Source organism: Toxorhynchites rutilus, chromosome 3, assembly GCF_029784135.1.
Source record: "Toxorhynchites rutilus septentrionalis strain SRP chromosome 3, ASM2978413v1, whole genome shotgun sequence".
Lineage (NCBI taxonomy): Eukaryota > Metazoa > Arthropoda > Insecta > Diptera > Culicidae > Toxorhynchites > Toxorhynchites rutilus.
The window spans coordinates 81,332,409-81,351,495 of record NC_073746.1 but is presented as its reverse complement, the minus strand read 5'-3'; the positions used below and the strand labels follow the sequence as shown (position 1 = coordinate 81,351,495).

The window sequence follows — 19,087 nt, the reverse complement described above, 5'->3', positions numbered from 1 at the left end:
TTTTTTTTTAAATTCATTTATTTTGGTCCAAGGAGATTTGTTCTAACTACTTTTTGATTATGATATCTCGTAAATGACCGCCTCTGGCCTTGACCGCAAAATGTGCCCTTTTTTCGGCATTTTCCATCACTTTGCCCAATGTTTCGGCCGATATGGCAGCAATTTCTTGTCGGATATTGTCTTTCAGCGCAGCCAGGGTCCTTGGTTTACCAGTGTATACCTTGGATTTTAAATATCCCCATAAAAAAAAGTCAGGAGGCGTCAAATCAGGTGATCTCGGTGGCCAGTCATAATCGCCGTTTTTCGATATTAATCTTCCGGGGAACATTTCGCGCAATAATTTGAGCCATTTGAATTTTATACGGAAGCATTTTCAAATCAACACGAATTATGCGTCGGAGAGTGGTTCGAGCGATGCCTAACTCTTGCGAACGATGGCGACCTGATGTCGATGGAGTCTCTGCAACACTGGCTCGAACGGCATCAATATTCTCGTCGAAACGTCTTGGTCGTTGTCTGGATAGATGACTGGCATTACCAACACTACCAGACGATATAAATTTGGCATATAATCGATGTATAGTGTTGTCTCCAGGCGATGTTTTAACTTTATTTGTATTTTTCCACGCACGTTTAGTTAACACAATTGAGAAGTTATTTTGAATGTACAGCTGAACAATTTCAGCGCGTTGTTTAGGTGTGTGTTGTTCCATGGTTAAAATTGTACTGAAATGTACAATGTACGCTTCCAACGCGGTATGACATTTGTTAATCTGACATCTCTGTCAAAAGTTATGGGGTTGCCAGATGCTTCCACTTTAAATGGCCCACCCTGTATGAATAACCCAGTCAACAGAATGTGCTCTCATGTCCCGAACTTTGTCCAATTTCGTCCTCTCACTCGCCCACAATGCGGTAACATTGTCATCACACCTCGACGACGTCGACCGACGCATTATCCCGTCTCCGCGGCACCAGCGAGAGCATAATCGTAAAACGTGTTGAGGTGAAACAGTTTCAGTACAGCATAAGCATCGGTGCGGATAACAATTATATCATTTTTTTTACTGTAGAACAACACTCCGGCAGAGAAAAAAGATGTAGGCCCTCGTGTGAGCAATGGAGATGTGGAGTCGCGCCGTTTACGAAATTCGAACGGTTCTAATCGGTGGGGTAATCGCGCGGTGCAGCAGATAGATTCGCTACGCAACAACGGTGCAATCGATGATAATCCTCGCGTGCGCGAGAGTGATCTGTTGGAAGTGGTGGGGGGAAGTGCGAATGAAGTTGTGTGTGGTGCAAAAAATCATCATCACGAAGAAGAAGAAGAACTGGGTGGGTACGATCAAAACGGCAGCAGTCGTCACTCAGAGCGAGCAGTAAGCGAGGGTAACTCTCGTCTTGTTTATTTGTTTATGTTCGTATAATTATTAATGAAGTGCTTTTCGACATGATGATCGCATGGGTTTAGCGAACTCAGCGTGGCGAGTGGCAGCAACAATCGGAGCATGAGAGCGCGAGTGTGAGCGTGTGTATGTGTGTGTGTGTGTGTGCACACGAAGAAGCAAGAGCGGGAGAGGCCAACTGCGCTTAGGTGCAAAAAGAAAAGTGAAAAATTTCTTTTCTTTTCACGCCGATCAATTTAACCGCCAAGCTCTGGAAGAAAGCCCCCGGAAAGCGGCGAAGCGAAAGCAAGAGAGAGAATCGATCGTGTGTGTGGCTGTGTGTGAAGAAAGGAAACAACAAAAAAGGAGGTGGCAACGAGTCCGAAAAGTATACACACAGTCGAAGAGAAGCAAAAGAAGAGGAACAAAAACAAAGGCTAAACACAACAAGCGAAAAAGCGTGCCAAAGCGAGCGGCCCGAAACAGCAGAGAGAGAGGGAGACGAACAGCGAAAAAAAGATCGATCCCCGGAGTCCCTTGACGAGTGCAAGCGAGAGGGAGAACGAGTGCGAGAAGGTATGTGCAACGGAGCGGGACGATGCTCGACGAGATTGGTGCGGCAGTGAAGTACGAGAGTCCATCGGTCGTCGGTGATGTGTGCTAGGCGGCAATAGTGAACGCAGAACGCAAGCACAAGAAAGGTGTGTGCTGTGCCCGAAGGATATCGTCGGCCTAGTAGCGCAGAGCGTCAGCATAACAGTTTTCGTGCGCGATCGTGATTGATGTTCGTCTCGGTCTTTCTTAGGAGACGATCAGAAGCATCAGCAGCACTAGTCACAACAACAACGGCTTGAGTTGAGCTAAAGAAATCTAGGGGGGAGTCCCGCGTGTTTTGTGCTTTGGCAGGATTGTTGAGTTGAGTTTTATGGTTGCACTACGCAGGCAGTGATCGAGGTGTAGGACGTGGGTACACGAGCTCCTTAGGGTCCCCAAGGATTGGTGTGAGATTGGCTTTTGCGTAGTGAGTGATCGTCACCCGGTCAGGACTTGGAAGGTGCCAATCGTTTGGAGTGTTTCATTTGAAATTGTTTCGAAGTCATGTGCGTTGAGGAAAATTATCGTTGGTGTGATCGTTGCTAAGGAGGCGAAGAGATTGGTTTTTTTTTCAAGAGTGCAAAGTTCGAAAGTGATCGTTGACCAACAGAAAATTCGTTGGAGTGAACAGAGCTTAGCCACGGGGGCAAGTTATCGGAAGAGCGCGCATCGAAGCTCGCGGACGATGGATCTAGTGACACTGTTTCTGGCCTGCCTAATGGCAGTTAGTACTAGTGCGGATGTGGAGAACAAGAGTAAACCCGGTCGAGGACGGGGGTCCATGTGGTGGTAAGATCCTTTACATATTGTGCAATATTTCGGTAGTTTGGCAAATATCTAAAAGTTTGACATGTGGACAAACAGTCTGTGTTTACTGTTCAAGGGCGATGCGTTCTTGAGACAGAGTCACGCCAATTCATCGGAAGCCCGGCTGATCATCGCCTTACAGCACTGTCGTTCTGAATACTAAATTTCCCCCCTCATGTCTCATTCAAAACGCCATTTGTTTTTCCTCTATACTCACATTGATTCCATAAATTCCACCACACCAATCGGCGATGATATCACACTAAATTATACCGTTGAATTCATGTGTGCAGCACACCCCCTCACAGTTAATAGTTCTCTTTCCTCGTTCGATGGCCATTAATTTCCCATTAGGCACTTTGATTTTCTTTTTTTGAAGAGTTCCGTTTAGATTTACTCTGGACGCTTTTTACGATCTTACCTCCTGGTCTAAGTCCGATAATGATAAATTGAAAGATTATGATTGGGGAATGTTGGTTTTCCCGTAAAACACGAGTATGATTCTGGCATTAACGGAGCATGGAAAAGCATGTAAATAAATGCTCTGGCCCTCTGCCTTAGCCATCCCACACTATTGGCTGCTGTGCGTTCGAGCGATTAAACTTGTTATTTTTCTCGCTCATTTCCCTCCGCCTCGGCTGCTGGAATAGTGGCATGTATAATCAATACCGTAATCATCATAAACGTGGATTATAATTATTTGTATAATTAATTTTATTACTTAACCAACATTGTACGGCGCGTTTAATGGTCTCGTTAACATAATTTATATGTTGAGCACATGTTATCGGGCTCACAACCTGGTGATTGTGATGTTTGCACTGCCGGGGTTCGATCGGAATGGACTCACTTTCGACAACTGCCCGAAGAACGTGATTGCTTTGTCACAACCTATGCAAATTTTATGCAACATCACTCTGCCCACTGCGCATTCACTCTGCCGGGGGTATTCCGATACAACGCGGTCGAAAGTGAGGCATTGATTTGTATGCACCTCCCATGCTCACTTGCTGGCTGCCCGGCTCGTTAATTAAATTAAACCTTTTCCCTTGCGCACATTTCGGTTTTTAATTAAGCCCCGTGCGAACTGTTGCAATTGCGCAAAGTGTACACTTTTCGCGCGCAACCCAGTTCGATCCTTATCTCGGGTCCGAACCGCGAACCGCGCGCACGTCATTAAGATTGTAACTGTTGTGCAGAATTTTGATGGCCATTTTATGGGATATCTCCCAGCATCCATCCCGCAATGAAATATACACAATGAAATGTGAGATCATTCGGTTCTCTTTTTTTTCTTCTGCGAGGCAACAAGCAAAAATCAGGTCAATGCGATAATCACACACTTGATTGGCGCGCGAGTTCTCCCCGGCAGCATCTATCAGGTGTGAAATGCAATTAATTTGCTTGTCAACTTTCAACATGCAAAAACCGTGCTTGTTAACGCTCGCGAGCAACAATTTATTTCCCCTCGTTTTTTTTTTCTGGGCTCTCCTTGAGCCAATTTCTTCGGGTTCGTCGCCGAAATGTGACCGAGTCTTTTTCCGCTTTTTTTTTCGGGGCGATCTTATGTTCAGAATCTGTCTAATTTCGTTAATTTGAATATATTGCACACGAGCACAGCACAGCGCCCGGATCGGCTGGGGGGACTCGAACAAACAACATCGACCTCGAGCAAGCGACGAACCTCATGGCTCAGAGGGGAACCAAATTTGTCACTCTCTCTCGGGTCTACAAACGGCCTGTAAAAAAAAATCGAAAACAGGCGTTTGTTAATAGCGTAATAAATGACAAATTAACACTGTAGTGTCATTTCTCAGTCGATCGGCGGCCGTTTTTCCTGACATCGTGCATCCGAAGCTTTGGGGCTCTTGGGGTCCAATCGAGGTAAAGACAGAATGAAACAAATACAAAAAAAAATATTTCCGATTTGATTAATAGTAACAGACAAGCACGGCGAACCAAACGCCACGAGAATACCACCACCAGTCGTCGTCGTTTGATAAATTAATTTAGTTTTATTGCAAATCGTTTTGACTGACTGACTGACAGACTGACTGTCGGGGACTGTCTTGGCTCGCTGGCCGACGGTTGCAACAGAGTGCATATAATTATAATTGCAGCGATCGATCCGATCGGTTACACCGGCGCCCCTGTATTCCTTTTTTTTGCTCCGCGATCGCAATTTCCTTTGGAATTGCTAGTAATTGTAGTATAATTTATAGCTTTTATAACGCATTAAAACATCGGTATCGCGGTGAATTATTGGTTTTCACTGGATCGAGGGACACGCAGTTGACACTTATCATGTCACGCTCAAACAAATTTTTCGCGTGATATAATGGGAACGTGATATATTCGAAACGCGTAGTTTTTTCTAAAGTGAAAACACTTTTTTTTCTCCAATATGCATGATCGCAACATTATTTATCGTGAAGCATGCAAAATTCAAGGAAAAACATTCATTACAATATTTGTCACGTGAACACGTGAGACAACATAATATAACATAGAGATTTCTCGTATTTTTCTCAAAGACAGTTGAGGAACTTATTTTAGGTTTTTTTTTGCTCTGCAGATCGCATACTTCAGAGCTACTTTTTTCGGTTGAAACCTGTATCATTGATTTTATTCTTCATCTTCATCTCCCTCAACATCGGTATTCATTTTTGATGGCACATTCTCTAAATTGATATGGGACATATTATTTAGATCACTATTTGAATCTAAGGATCAGGAGTCAAAAACAAGGTCGACAGAGAAAATTTGTATTCTTAAACTAAATGGTTGTTATGCATCACACCTATTTGGTTTCAATACTCGATGATTGTTGTTAACAAAACGTGCTGAACTCAAACAGCCACAATACTTCATCTTTCAATGTATTTTTTCTGCAGTGCCTTGTCCTGTGTTTCCGAGCATCGTTGTCATTTTTAATAGATAAGTTTTATATTTTGAACGTTTTCCTGGCCCATTGGTAGAGCAATAGATGTTGCATTCGGCGGTAGAAAAAAAAGCTTTTATTAATCTATCATCAGAAAAAATTACATCCCCACATTGTTTTCATGACTTTGGACTAGACGGCGCTGTATTTTTTTATATTTTTTCTTGAAAGCTGAGGATTTATACATAACATATCTCAATATAAGAGATGCTATTTTTTTTCGTTTTCGAGATATGATTTTTCAAAGTTAACCGATGGTTCGAGAAAACATTTTCCCCCTTTTTTCTACTACAAAAATTTATAACTTTTGAACTACTGCACCAATTCAGATGATCGATATATCAAATTGAAGCTTGCGAGTTTCTTTAAAATATTACTTTTGCGAGAATTTTGGATTTTCGTTTTTGTAATTATTCATTGAGTTAGTTTTTCATAGTTTTCTCGGTTAAAGATAGAGGGCGCTATAGTTATTTTTGAAAGCTTTTTTTACATAATATATCCGAAAATCAGAGAGGTGTTATTTTTCGTTTTTGAGTTATTATTTTGCAAATTTAACATGTTTTAAGTCTTCGTTCAATATTTCTATCTCCCCGCAAGGATGATATATTCTAAATCGGTTCAGTAGTTCAAATGTTATGAGTTTTTGAAAAGAGTACTTTTGGATAAATCAAATCATGATTTTCAGTCTTATCCATTGCTTGAAAATCGGCTTGAAACCTTTTGTCAGATATAATATTTTAAAATTTCCGAATCCGAACCTCTTGTTGAAATTATGCCACCACTGAACTTAAACGACGCTATCTTTGCCAATTTTTTAGCTTGTAAGTGAATATCTTCAGGAGAAGATATTCACTTACAGGCTAAAAGTGATTTTTGTTTGGTTGAGTTCTCGTTGTTTGAGAGATCACACATATATATATATATATATATATATATATATATATATATATATATATATATATATATATATATATATATATATATATATATATATACAGTCATTTCTAACTGAGTGTATTTTCTTTTATCTTTTGTCTTTATCTTTTAGTATTCCTTTACTATTATATATCAACACAAAAACAAAACAAGTAGCTTCATTTATTTGTCTTATACTGCTTATTGAATTCACAACAGATTGTTTCACAATTATGTTCTTCTACTTAGGAATTTTTGTGATAGTCGTGCGATATACACCGTATTGTTTAGCGATTTGCGCTTTGGATAAATCAGTATACTTTAATTTCTTCGAAATGACCAGTTTTTTTTCTTAGAGTTAACAAATTATAATTTTTTACCATTATATTTTATGTCCTACTTCCTTGTATATGTTGTCTTGGCTAGAGGTGGTCACTTCCTATAAATTTCATATAACAAACAAGCCACAGAACTTTTTTCTAAAGTTAGCACCAATTGATTCGATTCGCTCTCTGGACGCTTTTTTTTCAATTAGACTAAATTTTGCTACTGGTCGCTAAGCAGGGATATATACAAATCTTAATTCGCAAAATCGAAGAAAAAAATGTATCACATTGACATAGAACCTAAACAAGCAACGGAATAAACTACTCCACTACAGCTTCGTACACTGTCCAAATATGGAAAACCATGCATATCATATCACACAATCAAAAACCCACATTTGTTGATTCTGAACTTATGAAAGTAATACAAGAGATTAAAAAAAAACATAAGTGGTATACGCTACAAATTTCGCAGTAAAATGTTTTCCGTGTTTTCCGTGAGCATCGTGAATACGGCTAATCACTACAATTGGTTTGAATGTTTTAAAATATTTGTTTCTACTTAATTCTCATGTCATTACTGAATAACTATTTTAAAAAGAATGAATTCTCACATTATTTGTCATGATTTCAGAAACGTGATATAAGCGAATCGATTTCAGTGATAAATTCGAGAGTGATATAAACGAGACGTGATTGATCGTGACATCACTGTAGTGCAGGATTGCGAACGGGACAGAAAGTAAAAAAAAAGTGAACAAAAATTTTTTTTTTCAAAGAATTTTATTGAGTGAAATAAACCTAGAACTAAAACAAACAATCAAAAATTAAATGTACCTGCTCTGTTTGTTACAACGAATAAATATTTAGATGATGTAGAAACTTTGCGGAGGAGATTATAATTTTTATAAATTTTATCATTAAATTTGTCATATTCCAGATCAAAGTTGTGTTTCACAACATTTTTTCGACTTTTCCCCAAGCCCTCATATTTGTTCATCGTAGAAAAAAAACCTTTCAACTGGTACGATACCCCCAGCCAGACAAAAAAAACGATCAGCGGCTTCATGAATTCCAAACACTCTATAAATCTGGTTTCTATTTCTGAAAATATTTGCACCCAACCATTTACAACTGGAACGAGTTTTAATTACATCAACAAAATGGTTTGAGCTTCCAGAACGGGAAGCTTATTATCCACACCATTGAAATGCCTGACCTTACGGAAATGGACTTTGATACAATACATTTACTCTTTTGTGCTTCTCCTAGACTTTCCTCCCATTTTGAATGTACTCTAACGCCGTATCTAAGTTTTTTATCCACATTTCCACTGAAAGCTAGCCTCCTTATTTCATCATTTCATTAATTTCATCTGAATAAGGTATACTTTTAATAACATTTTGCCCCTTATTAGTAAAATATACTTTTTTCTCTTTTATGATGCCGAATTCCAATAAAACCATAAAAATTACCATCAATTTCAGATCTGCTTCTGAATCGTATCTTTCAAAGAAAATGATAAATGTTTGAAAATGAAATATTCATAAATCCACACAGCGAAGCTTCCAACATCGATTCTCAAACACTCAATAGCATTGCAAAGCGATTTTTTTTCGATGCCAAACGACTTAAAAATCGAAAAAAAAACTATTTTTTGATTATTATTTTTTCTTAAATATGACTTCAACCCCAATTTTTAAACGCTTTAAATATTTTTGTACATATAATGTTCAAATAATTTAATCGTCGCTCTTTTTTTTCAAACAGAACGAATTAATTAACGTTAATTAACGTTAAATGGCTGACGCCGCTACTCCCAAAATAATTTTTAGCGCATGTTCTGCATGCGCTAAAAATTATTTTGGGAGTAGCGGGAGCTGCATATATATATATATATATATATATATATATATATATATATATAGCGACCGAAACAAGAGACACATTGCAAATAAGTACGTATTAAAATTTTTCGAATACTTTGCTATATACACGGCTCAGACGGAGAAAGAGTTTATGTTCTCCTTTTTACCCTTAGAAAAGATTTTCCAACTTCATTTTATAATCAGGTGTAATATTATCACGCATTTATGCAACAGCGCCAGTTGCTATGTGGATAACGTAGTCATGCAAAACAGCCTTGCATTCTAGCCGGCCTTGGTTCGATCCCCGTTGACATCGTTCGGGCTTTTTTTTTGGTACAATCTCAAAAGAGATGGTAAAGAAAAAAAGAAAGAAAGATGTCTGCTCTCATACATAAAAATATTTTTAAGCTTTTAAAATAGCTCTCTTTTTAAATAGCTTTTAAAATTTGCTCATTTGACCCTTCAGCACACGAAAAAGCATTTTTCTACCGAAGATGAAATGTTCTCTGCCGAGGCTTGTTTGGGTGTAGTGTCATGACAATGCATTGCGTTTTGGCCTGGCATCTGCAAAGGTTGTGTCGACGTTGATCATGATAGCGTCTCGCAGGTGAATGTATTCTTCCTCACGCCACTCCTGTGCATAGTGTGTCGTAGGAATTGCAGTCGTTCGCTCTCTACCTTCGCGCTCATGTCGACCATGAATTGTTAACACAGCTCACAAATTTATTTATAATTTCCTTTTGTTAAGCAACTTGTTTCCATCATGACAAGTAGAAAGAATACCAGAAGTGTTGAAAAAAATAGTGGAAGTATTTTTGTCCGCTTGCTTGTATGGAAATCGTTCATAGTGGTTCGGTTGGGCTCAGATCAAATCAGACGAACAATTTTCCAGATCATTAACGAGATTCCGATAAACCAATCACTCACTCTCTCTCTCTCTCTCTCTCTCTCTCTCTCTCGTCCGTAGCAATCATCGATCTTGATTGCACAACAAAAAACATCCACAAATTCACTTTCGAAACATTATCATCTCGATGCCCTTTTTCGGGTGGCCCTCCCGGCCCTGCTGTGGACACATTCCGTTTCGCTTGTTCCGACCGTTGTCTCCGTCAACCGTCGTATCGGCGAGGAACGCGCGCGCGCTCGCTTCCTTGAGAGGTGATTTTACATAAACAAAAACGACAGAACACGCTCACAAAACGCAACAGCACCGCAGATCACAATCGCCTCCAGCGAAACATGTGTAAATTTTAATTTGAGAGAATATAACAATTTCATTTTCGCGGGCACAACCGCGCAGGTCGGCTGTCCACCAAAATTGATGATTTATACCGCCAGCGGCCCGACGGGTTCAGGAGATCTGGGTGCGTATGTGTGGCTCGTGGAAGCGCGCCTGGTGGAATCCTGACTCGAGAGCTGCTGACATAAAGTGTACTCTTACATAATAACTCTTGTTATAAAATAAATTAGTTTGTCTTTCTGCGACCAGGCATACCGGGCAGAAGCAGCAAATTGTCAACTCCCGGTGCCTTGGAGTACAATAAATGGGGCTCTGTTGTTTGTGTGTGCCGTACGGTCCAAACAAAACCATCCAACAACAAAAAAAGCGAAGGTAGTAATAATAATTATCATAAACAACATTGCTGTGCATTGTAAATCATCTTTTCCGCGCTCTGCTTGCTTTTCTGGTTCCTGTGTTGACAGTGTCATTCTGGGGGCCAGGAGGACTGTTAAAAAGGGCATAAAACCGAAGATCGTATACGATTGAAAAATACTAATAAGGTGGGATATGTCCCGAGCGTGGCAAGGTTCTCGCTTGCGCTGACCCTCCCGGTTGGGAAGCCAACCCAACCACCAGTGGACACACTCGAGTGCTCGGGATTTGTCTCGAGCGATCCGTGTGAATCTCTCCGTTTTCATCACGAAGTGAGACACCGTCGGGCCAAGTGCCATAAATGAATGTTAAAAATTTCATCCCATCATCATCAACACGCTCATCATCTCCGTCGCGTCGCGTCGTAAGGAGGTAATTTATAGGCCGTTCGGCTCTCTCTCCCTCTGTCCGAAGACTGCATTTTTTTCACTCGCATGAAGAGTCCCAGACGGGAACTACCTCCCGGAAGGCGCGCACCAGCTTTCTTCACTTTCTTCCAGTTTGGTGCAAAATCGCGATGGCTGAACACACACGCACACGATAGATAAGCGCCATACGATGGGTCTCTGATCCCATCCTAGAAGACGAGCGACAGCTTGACGTACGGAAATTTCGCAGATCGCTTGCGATCGCTCGCTCCGATGCGATGGTTGGTAGCTTATTATACATTCAACAAAACATGCGACCAAACATGACCACAACGCGATCTGTATATATAATTTCAAGCTTTTTTTTGTGTCCTCTCACTTCACAGTTGCTGGCGATTTTATGGCAATACCACTTTGTCACACTCTTGGCGGCGGCCACGGCGGAACACTGCCCCCGTGTGTGAACACACCGATGGCTGCCCCGAGATGTGGTTTCGTTTGTCGCTTCCTTCTCCGCGCGCGGCCATCTCTCGAGCGGCTGTTATGATGGTTATTAAATTACTTCTTCCCGCACTCCGGCTGCCCCCTCCGGAGGAGCCATCCCGTGGAGCCAGGAATTCCGATTTGAATGAGCGACACTTTCTGGTTCAGTCGCTGAACGATGATGAATGTTAAACTGCGGCATTTTCTGAGAAGATCTGCTGCCGTTGATGATTCTTGATGGCTTCCGCTTTGCAGCAGCATTCATATTTGTTGCACTATTTGCCGGGACGCGTCACAAATTGCGCGCCTTCCAGTGGCAAACAGCGACAGCGAACCGTTGTTTGGTTGTTTACCTCCGAGTTATCACCGCCCGAGGGGCCTTCAATTCGATACCACCACGATGCCATCCATGGGAAAAGCAAACCTCATTTGCATAGGACAACATTCATTTCGTAACATTCGGTGGCGTTCGCTCTCTATACCGATTGCTCTATCTCGGGTGCTCCAAAAATATTGATCCAACTGATTTGGCAACACATGAACGTTTTCAACACGATCGCGGAGCCCTTTTTTTGTTTTTTTTTTGCTTAGTTGCCTGAGAACAATTTGTTCTCTTAATTCATTCAGACATAGTTTCACATAATTTTATACCATTTGTAGTCCAATCTGAATATGTAATCCAACTTTGGCAGCCTTCCAAATAAGCATCAACAATCCAGATGGGTGGTCAAATTCTTAATATGGATTGATATACTCTCAATTAAGATGCAAAAAAAACGTAACGGTATTTCAAATTGAAACTCTAAACTCAATGTTTGATCATGTGATTTCTAGAATTTATTACGTTTAAATTTGGCCCAAGAATCTCTAACCTCAATTTCATTGGATTTTCACTTAAACATAGACAAAATTCACCAAAAATTTAGATAAATATTGCATAACTGGCTGAAATTTCAACAGCTTTTTTTACCAAAGTGAGGGTAACACTTCAATTTTTTGTTCACTTAAACTTTTCTCTAACCAATTTATCAGAGCTTTGATTTTATTTGAGGTTACGGTTCGGCTAGGTTTGATTCACGTTTGACCAATATTTTCTCAATAACAAACTTGATGCATTTCATGTAGCACCTTATTCACGCAGGCTGAATATATTGCTACTCTCTTTTCAAGCTCAAAAACGAGAATAGCCTTTTCTCTCTAGTGCGCGGTTCGCGTTCGTTCGTTTCATCCTTCCTACTGGAGCGAGACTTCCGATCGTAACTTGCATAGTGAATTGAAGCATTCATTGTATGCATTCACGATTTCGGGAGTGTTCAAAGTTAGTTGAGGGAAAAAAAATTATTGTGGACGAGACGAAGTTCGCCGAGTCAGCTAGTATTCGAATAGTTTCGTTGTTGTATTCGGAACGTACTCACTAAGGTGAATGAAAACGGGGATGTGCAAGGATGTGTAGTACTCCAGCATAAGTAATTCGTTGCCGACACAGTCAGTCGGTCTATGTCTTTCTAAACCTCTTCTAACACCACTTTTTTGGGAAGACGGTTCGGAAAAATACATTTCGGCGGAATAAAACGAATTAACCTTTCAATTAAATAGCTATGAATGTTCTTTTGCATACGGAATGGAACACTTTGACGATGATAATGAATACACTAAACCTTTCTAGCAGTTTTAATCGTCAATGAAAGGTTCTGCTTCCCAAACTGAAGGCATCGAAACAGTAGAGTCGATTTATAAGTACGCGTAGCGAGTATGATGATTGATGATAAAAACGAGATCTGTTCGAAAAAAAATGCATTGACCACTTCTATAGCTTTTACCTCCAATCCAACGTTTTAAATATTTTAGGTCGTTAAGTAATCGACGCGTCCTCATTTCGCTTTCAGTGCCCTTTGTAGGCTTTTCGACATAATTTCCACGAGATTTTTAAGGCGATCAATCAATTCTGCTTGTTTGTGACCCCGGTTCTATCGACGCGGGCATCGTGAATAAATCCGAACCCACAAATTCACGATGTGTCTAGCTTTGCTCTGTGTTTGGGAACCTTGTTTAGCTAAAGTACAAATTGATTTTAGGGACTATTTTAACCAATGGAATTTCGATATTTTCACTCAGGGTTTCAATTTTCACAAGAGTCCTCAAACAATAACGTTTCTTCACGGTGCATGAAATCAGAGGCGACTCGTGACCACGTGAGCTACCTGTTCAATCAACAATGGTATGTGTGTTCTCTATCGGTTTCGTCCAGCAGAAAATTTTGAACCTTAGATATCATTTTCACGCAAGGCAGCGCATTAGTAGTAGTGATCGCTTCATGCATAGCTTACTGCGTTTGCCCTGTCGCACTTGAAGATGCAATAAAAGGGTTTGAATGTCGGCGGGTTCAGATGAAAGGTTTGAACCCGGTAGTCATTACTGGTTTTTCCGTGGTGTTGTGTCGTGTAGTCAAGTGGAGCCATCAGATTACATTCTTCACGGTGTAGAAGTTTCATTCAAACAGAAAAAATAAGGATATTCGGGGCAAAATAGAAATTACAAATAAATAATCATCGATAATTATTCATTCTCATCTAAAAATGTGAAATAATAAAAAAGAAATCTAAAAATGTGAAATAATAAAAAATAAAAAAAAAACTTGGCAAAACTCTCCGTGCGGCTCTAGCAAATGGGTGTTCGATTTATTGAAAACACAGTAGGTAAAGTATATCTGTATTGACAAGCAAAATATCGTGTCGTATTTTTTTGCATTGAACATGGAATGTATATGGAAGAAACGAAACAATGTCCAAAATACTCACGGTTTCATGATGATTTGAGCCAAAGTTCTCATGACAACGCTGGCGCTCATGTTTCTAATCCATTGAAAACCTACTAGAAAACACCAAGATGAGAAGTTCTACCCGACCTGCCATATTTTTCATTGCGCCTCATTACTTATTACATTCGATGGTGCGTGGTCTGGTTGATCAACAGACGATGACTTTTACTATAATGTTATTTGAGTTGAGCCAGAAATATGGGAAAAAATATAATAACAGAAAAAAAATGTCATTATTGTCTTTATTGCGTTTACTATAACTCTTAATAGTGGCGCGTTTCATTCATAGTTTCCTACATTGGAAACAATCAGGAAAATTTGTATAAATCCGCTGAGATTGCAGTGAACTTCGTTGATTTGATCTAAGAATCCGTATTTCCGTAAAACCAAAGGAATCCGAAGATCTACGGATATTTCCTTTTTCTGCTTGTGACTCGTTTCCAGTTTCGACTCCGAAGATGAAACATAAGTCACAATAATAAAAACACAACACTGAGTTGCAGACGTAAAACACAGTGCAAACATGTGTTTCCTCAGGAAAAGGCGAGCGAGCGAGAGTCCCACAACTTGTTACTTCCTCTTTTGATTTGGAATTTGTGTGTGAAATTTAATGCCCTCAAAACCTGTGCTGTGTGCTTAAGAGTATCCTGTTTGGGTCAATATTTGGCCAGCAGCCTCTTCAGGACCGGCCGGCCCTAGGCAGGTTAATCCATCTCGTGGGCAATCTCCACACCGTTTGACTGTTGACTTTTTCCCCTTTTTCAGTTCCGCGCAGGTGAGTTTTAGAGGCATTTCTGTGTTTGGGCAAGGAGCTACGGGGAAAAAGCAAACACTGCGCCTCCGGGAAGCGGAGAAGCGGTGCTTTGTTTTAACAGATGGAGAGGTTAGGTGATGGGAAAGTTTGACCAATGTGGCTGGATTTCCGTTTGTGCGTTATTTTTTTTTTTTGGTTCTTGGTTAATTCTAATCGTTTTTTTTTGTTTCATCTTTTATCTGCAGGGGTATTGCCAAGGCGGGAGAACCCAACAATATTTCGCCGCTGGCGAACGGTATGATCTACATGGATCCAGCGATACACGCCACACTGCGAAGGAAACAGCGTCGACTGGCCCGGGAGAATCCTGGCGTGCTGGCTGCCATCGCCAAGGGTGCCAACATGGCGATCAGCGAGTGCCAGCATCAGTTCCGCAACCGGCGGTGGAACTGCTCGACGAGAAATTTCCTGCGTGGGAAAAATCTTTTCGGCAAAATTGTGGAACGAGGTTAGTGTTGATTAGTCTTAAGTCGTGTGCATTAGGTCAAGCGCGGGTTCCGCAATCAAAGATCCCCACTCGGGGCATTTATCCCATTAGAATTAATCTACTTAAGCCAAGTGCTCATCATAGTCCACATAAACCAGCTCCGATGCACCGTTTTTTTTTTTTTTTCTTATCGCGCCGCACTTCTCCCCCGCACACACAGCAGGCAATTAATTTTGCATGTTTACTTAATCAATCAGAGTATAAATTCGCTATAACCGTTTGGTAAATTGCCATTAATTTCCCCGCAATTATTATAATTTATCGCCACTGGCCCACAGCGCGGATGTTTGAGCGCACAGAGTGCGGCCACATAAGCCAGCCACCGGCCGGCTGAGCTCCGTTGCATTAATTAATGATATAGCGGGAGCGCACGGATTGCAAACCGCCGCGATCGCAGTCACAGCCTCTAATGGATGGGGGGACCCCGCGTTTCCGCGGTCCCGCTTTTGCGCGCCTGAATAATGACTTAATTTCTTTCGCACTAGACTTTCTCCGCGGCGTAGACGGAGATTGAAAGCGACACCCAATCGCGGCATAATTAGAGCGCGCTCGTCCCCGGGTTTGATCAGATTACGAAATCGTTACTGGTGGTGCGCGGCCACTCCAGACTGGGGGGCTCGCCGCGGAGGATGACCACGGAGAAAGACCTCCTGGCGTGCCCGCCGACAGGTTTGGGAACCCCCGTGGTGCTAATTTTGTTTTTTGCTCTCTTCATCAACGGTTTGGCTCGCGCGTATAGCGCGTCTATTGTTGGCTTCGATCGATGTTTTATCCCCCTTCTTCCGAAAGTTGCCAGGGGCGTAAATTGATGCCTAGCCACCGCCCCGAGGCAAAATCACGTAATTCGAGAGAGATTTACCAGTTGATTTAATGATTTCCCCATTTGCTTTCCGACTCATTGAACGTGAAATACGTTGTAGGGACAGAGGGGTGAGGAATATATAAACGGAAAAACAACACTCCACTGAATGTCACCAGAGAGTCCTTTGTATGATTCGCCTCTTTTTCTTCCAAGTAAAATAAATGAAAACGGTTCGTTTTTCGATTTTTTTTTCTCTCAATCTTCTCGACGGAATTAATCCCAATCCTGATGCAACCGAACCAGCCAAGGAAATGAACCGCTTAATTGTTTGTTATTTCTATTGACGTTGTATGCACACTTTCTTGTTGATTTTCCGCCGGTCTTCTCACCCCGCGCCAAGGATCTCTTTCCTTCTCTCGCCCGGCGAAAGGGAATGTCGGAGAGGAAGCAGCCTTTTGACAACGTTTAACGTTTCCTTTCTGTGTTCCCTGTCATCAAACCACTTGAGAGGACGTTAGAAAAGATTTTTGTATATCTGATTTAGGGAATGTTGCCGAAAAAGGCAGGGATCGGATCGTCGCATAGAGCACTTATAGTGGCAATAAAACTGTTCTGTGCCCCTTGCGACAGATGGCTGGGTGAGTGGAAGAAAAAGAGATTTGTAACAGTTTTATTTTCGCAACATTAGGCCTCCTGTTACGCGGGACCGGTAGTCGAGCACCACGGTACGAGGGTAGCTCGGTCTACCAACAAGAGGATCGTATTACACAAGATCTGACATTGGAAGCCGCGTGGTCGATGGACGAGGGGTCTCCTGCTGGCTGAGGGCACGAAAATCGTGTCTAGTGTGAAAATTAGCAGTCTGAATTCGGTTCCCAATTCTGGTGGGCTGGAGGGAAGCGCGTTTACCGCGCGTATACTATCGGAGATCAACGTGCGTACCGTGCGATCGTGCGATGGCAGGCTCTCCGGTGGATCAGCGCTGGCCACGGGTTGACATTGAAACCGTCATGACAAGATGGTCCACGGCACGCGGGTCGTAAAATCTGCCTACGCACAGCAGCTGCCGCTACGGTTGCGTGATGCGCTGCTTGTTTTCGTGTTTTCTTCGAGTGGCGGAGGAGGAGATGTTATGTAAAACCGAGCCGGAGCGGGGGTTGTTTGCTGAATGCAGCTTCTGAATGACAATGAGCCTCCAGCGCGGAACTACGCTATCACGCGATTATAATCTGCACCAGGAGGGAAGGTGTAAACGCGTAGTTTTGGATGTGGGAATTTCGGTTTCGGTGGTCATTTAGGAGCGACGAGATTCGAAGATTCGGAACACACTTTTCAGTGGCATGATTTTATGATTTAATAAACGTGTGAATGGCATTACAGTATCTGGCCATTATTTTCACCCATTGCCGGTCGTGAGACTGCTGCAAAACGAAAATGGTGCGATTAATATTTTGTACTCTGCTAGAGTCCCAGTTATGGATGATGTCAACAGAAATGACTTGTTTTTCAGTCATGAGATGGTGGCTTGAGTTTGATTCAATTTGGTAAAATTACACAAAGAAGCGCTTGGGATTAATAGTGCTTTAGTGTTCCAGTTTCAAAACTACAAAACTACTATCATTGTATGTTTTGGTGGACTTCCTATGATTTGTTGAGTTGATTCGTTCAAAATATTGGATTGATCACCTCATGCAAACTATTTATCACATTTTTATCGTGCTTATAATAAATTATATTCATCCATGGTTTCGGTCATCCTTCTAATCAATTTAAATCCACATCAATAGTGAAAATTCATCCACAGTTGAGCGGATGAATTGTTAGACTCGTTCTGGGTTTTCTTCTTCATAGAATCTCGCTTTCTAATTCTGTCTTATTTCTTTGCACTTTAAGTTGTTTTTCGAGATAATTAGATAATGAAAATTACGTGGCGTCCAGCTGAACAGCATTATGGTAAACATCTTCATACTGTTACCATGTTTTCTACAAATTATATTAACCGATGGTGTGATCGCAATGTACTATTTTATCAAGAATTCGATGATCTTTCCAAGCAGTCTGCGATATTAGGAACAAATTCCATTCTCAAGCAATGTGTTTAATCTGAGCAGAGCCTCTAACAAAACTCTGGGTTAATTTGCATGACTCTAGTTCACCAATATCCTATTGAATATTGATTTCACTTTGACATAATGAACACTGGTTCAAATCTGATAGAACTTATACCGAAACGTTTCAATTGTTGAAACGAGACTGTTGGTGTTAGAAATGCTTCCAGCTTCCAGCGAAATTTTGTCTACAGTACTTTTGCTCAGAGTTTAACACTTTTGTGACCGCTACCCTTTTAATCGGTTTATCAATTGGCAATATTTCTAAACTGCCATCCTATTCTGCAGCTTTTAGCTATCGACGATTTTCGTGCAGTGGTTCATTGTTGTTCCAGACTATAATTTCTTTCATTTCAACATTCAAAAAGCCTTTTCGCAATCGAACACTCGCCCTTATTGCATGATCATGCTTACCTCTTTATAATACTAATTCTAGTCCAGAGAAAAATCGGCGCTTAACCATGAAATGAATGCGTTATGTCGCCTTGAAAGCTACCCAAATAACCAGCACTCACTAAGCAATAGCCCCAAATCAACACTATACAGGGCGGATTCGATTATATACAGTTTTTGATTTCTTTTCACTGTATATAATCGAGTCAAAAAAAAGTTTTTCATTCGTTTTTTTTTGCATGTATTTTTCGTTTTTTGAAAATAAAAGAGGAATTTGATTTTTTATTCATCCCCTGAAAGTCAGAAAACACCTTTCTCACATGA

At 41.1% G+C, this 19,087-nt stretch overlaps 1 protein-coding gene across 1 annotated transcript in view; it reads left to right on the top strand.

Moving 5' to 3' along the window:
• Positions 1-1,410: 1,410 nt before the first annotated feature.
• LOC129774875 (protein wingless) overlaps positions 1,411-19,087 on the top strand; it is a 35,938-nt gene continuing 18,261 nt past the window's right edge. Inside the window, exons 1-2 of the mRNA XM_055778908.1 lie at positions 1,411-2,768; positions 15,159-15,421. Coding sequence (XP_055634883.1) covers positions 2,665-2,768; positions 15,159-15,421 — 367 coding nt within the window. The 5' untranslated portion in view covers positions 1,411-2,664. The remainder of the gene's footprint in view (positions 2,769-15,158; positions 15,422-19,087) is intronic.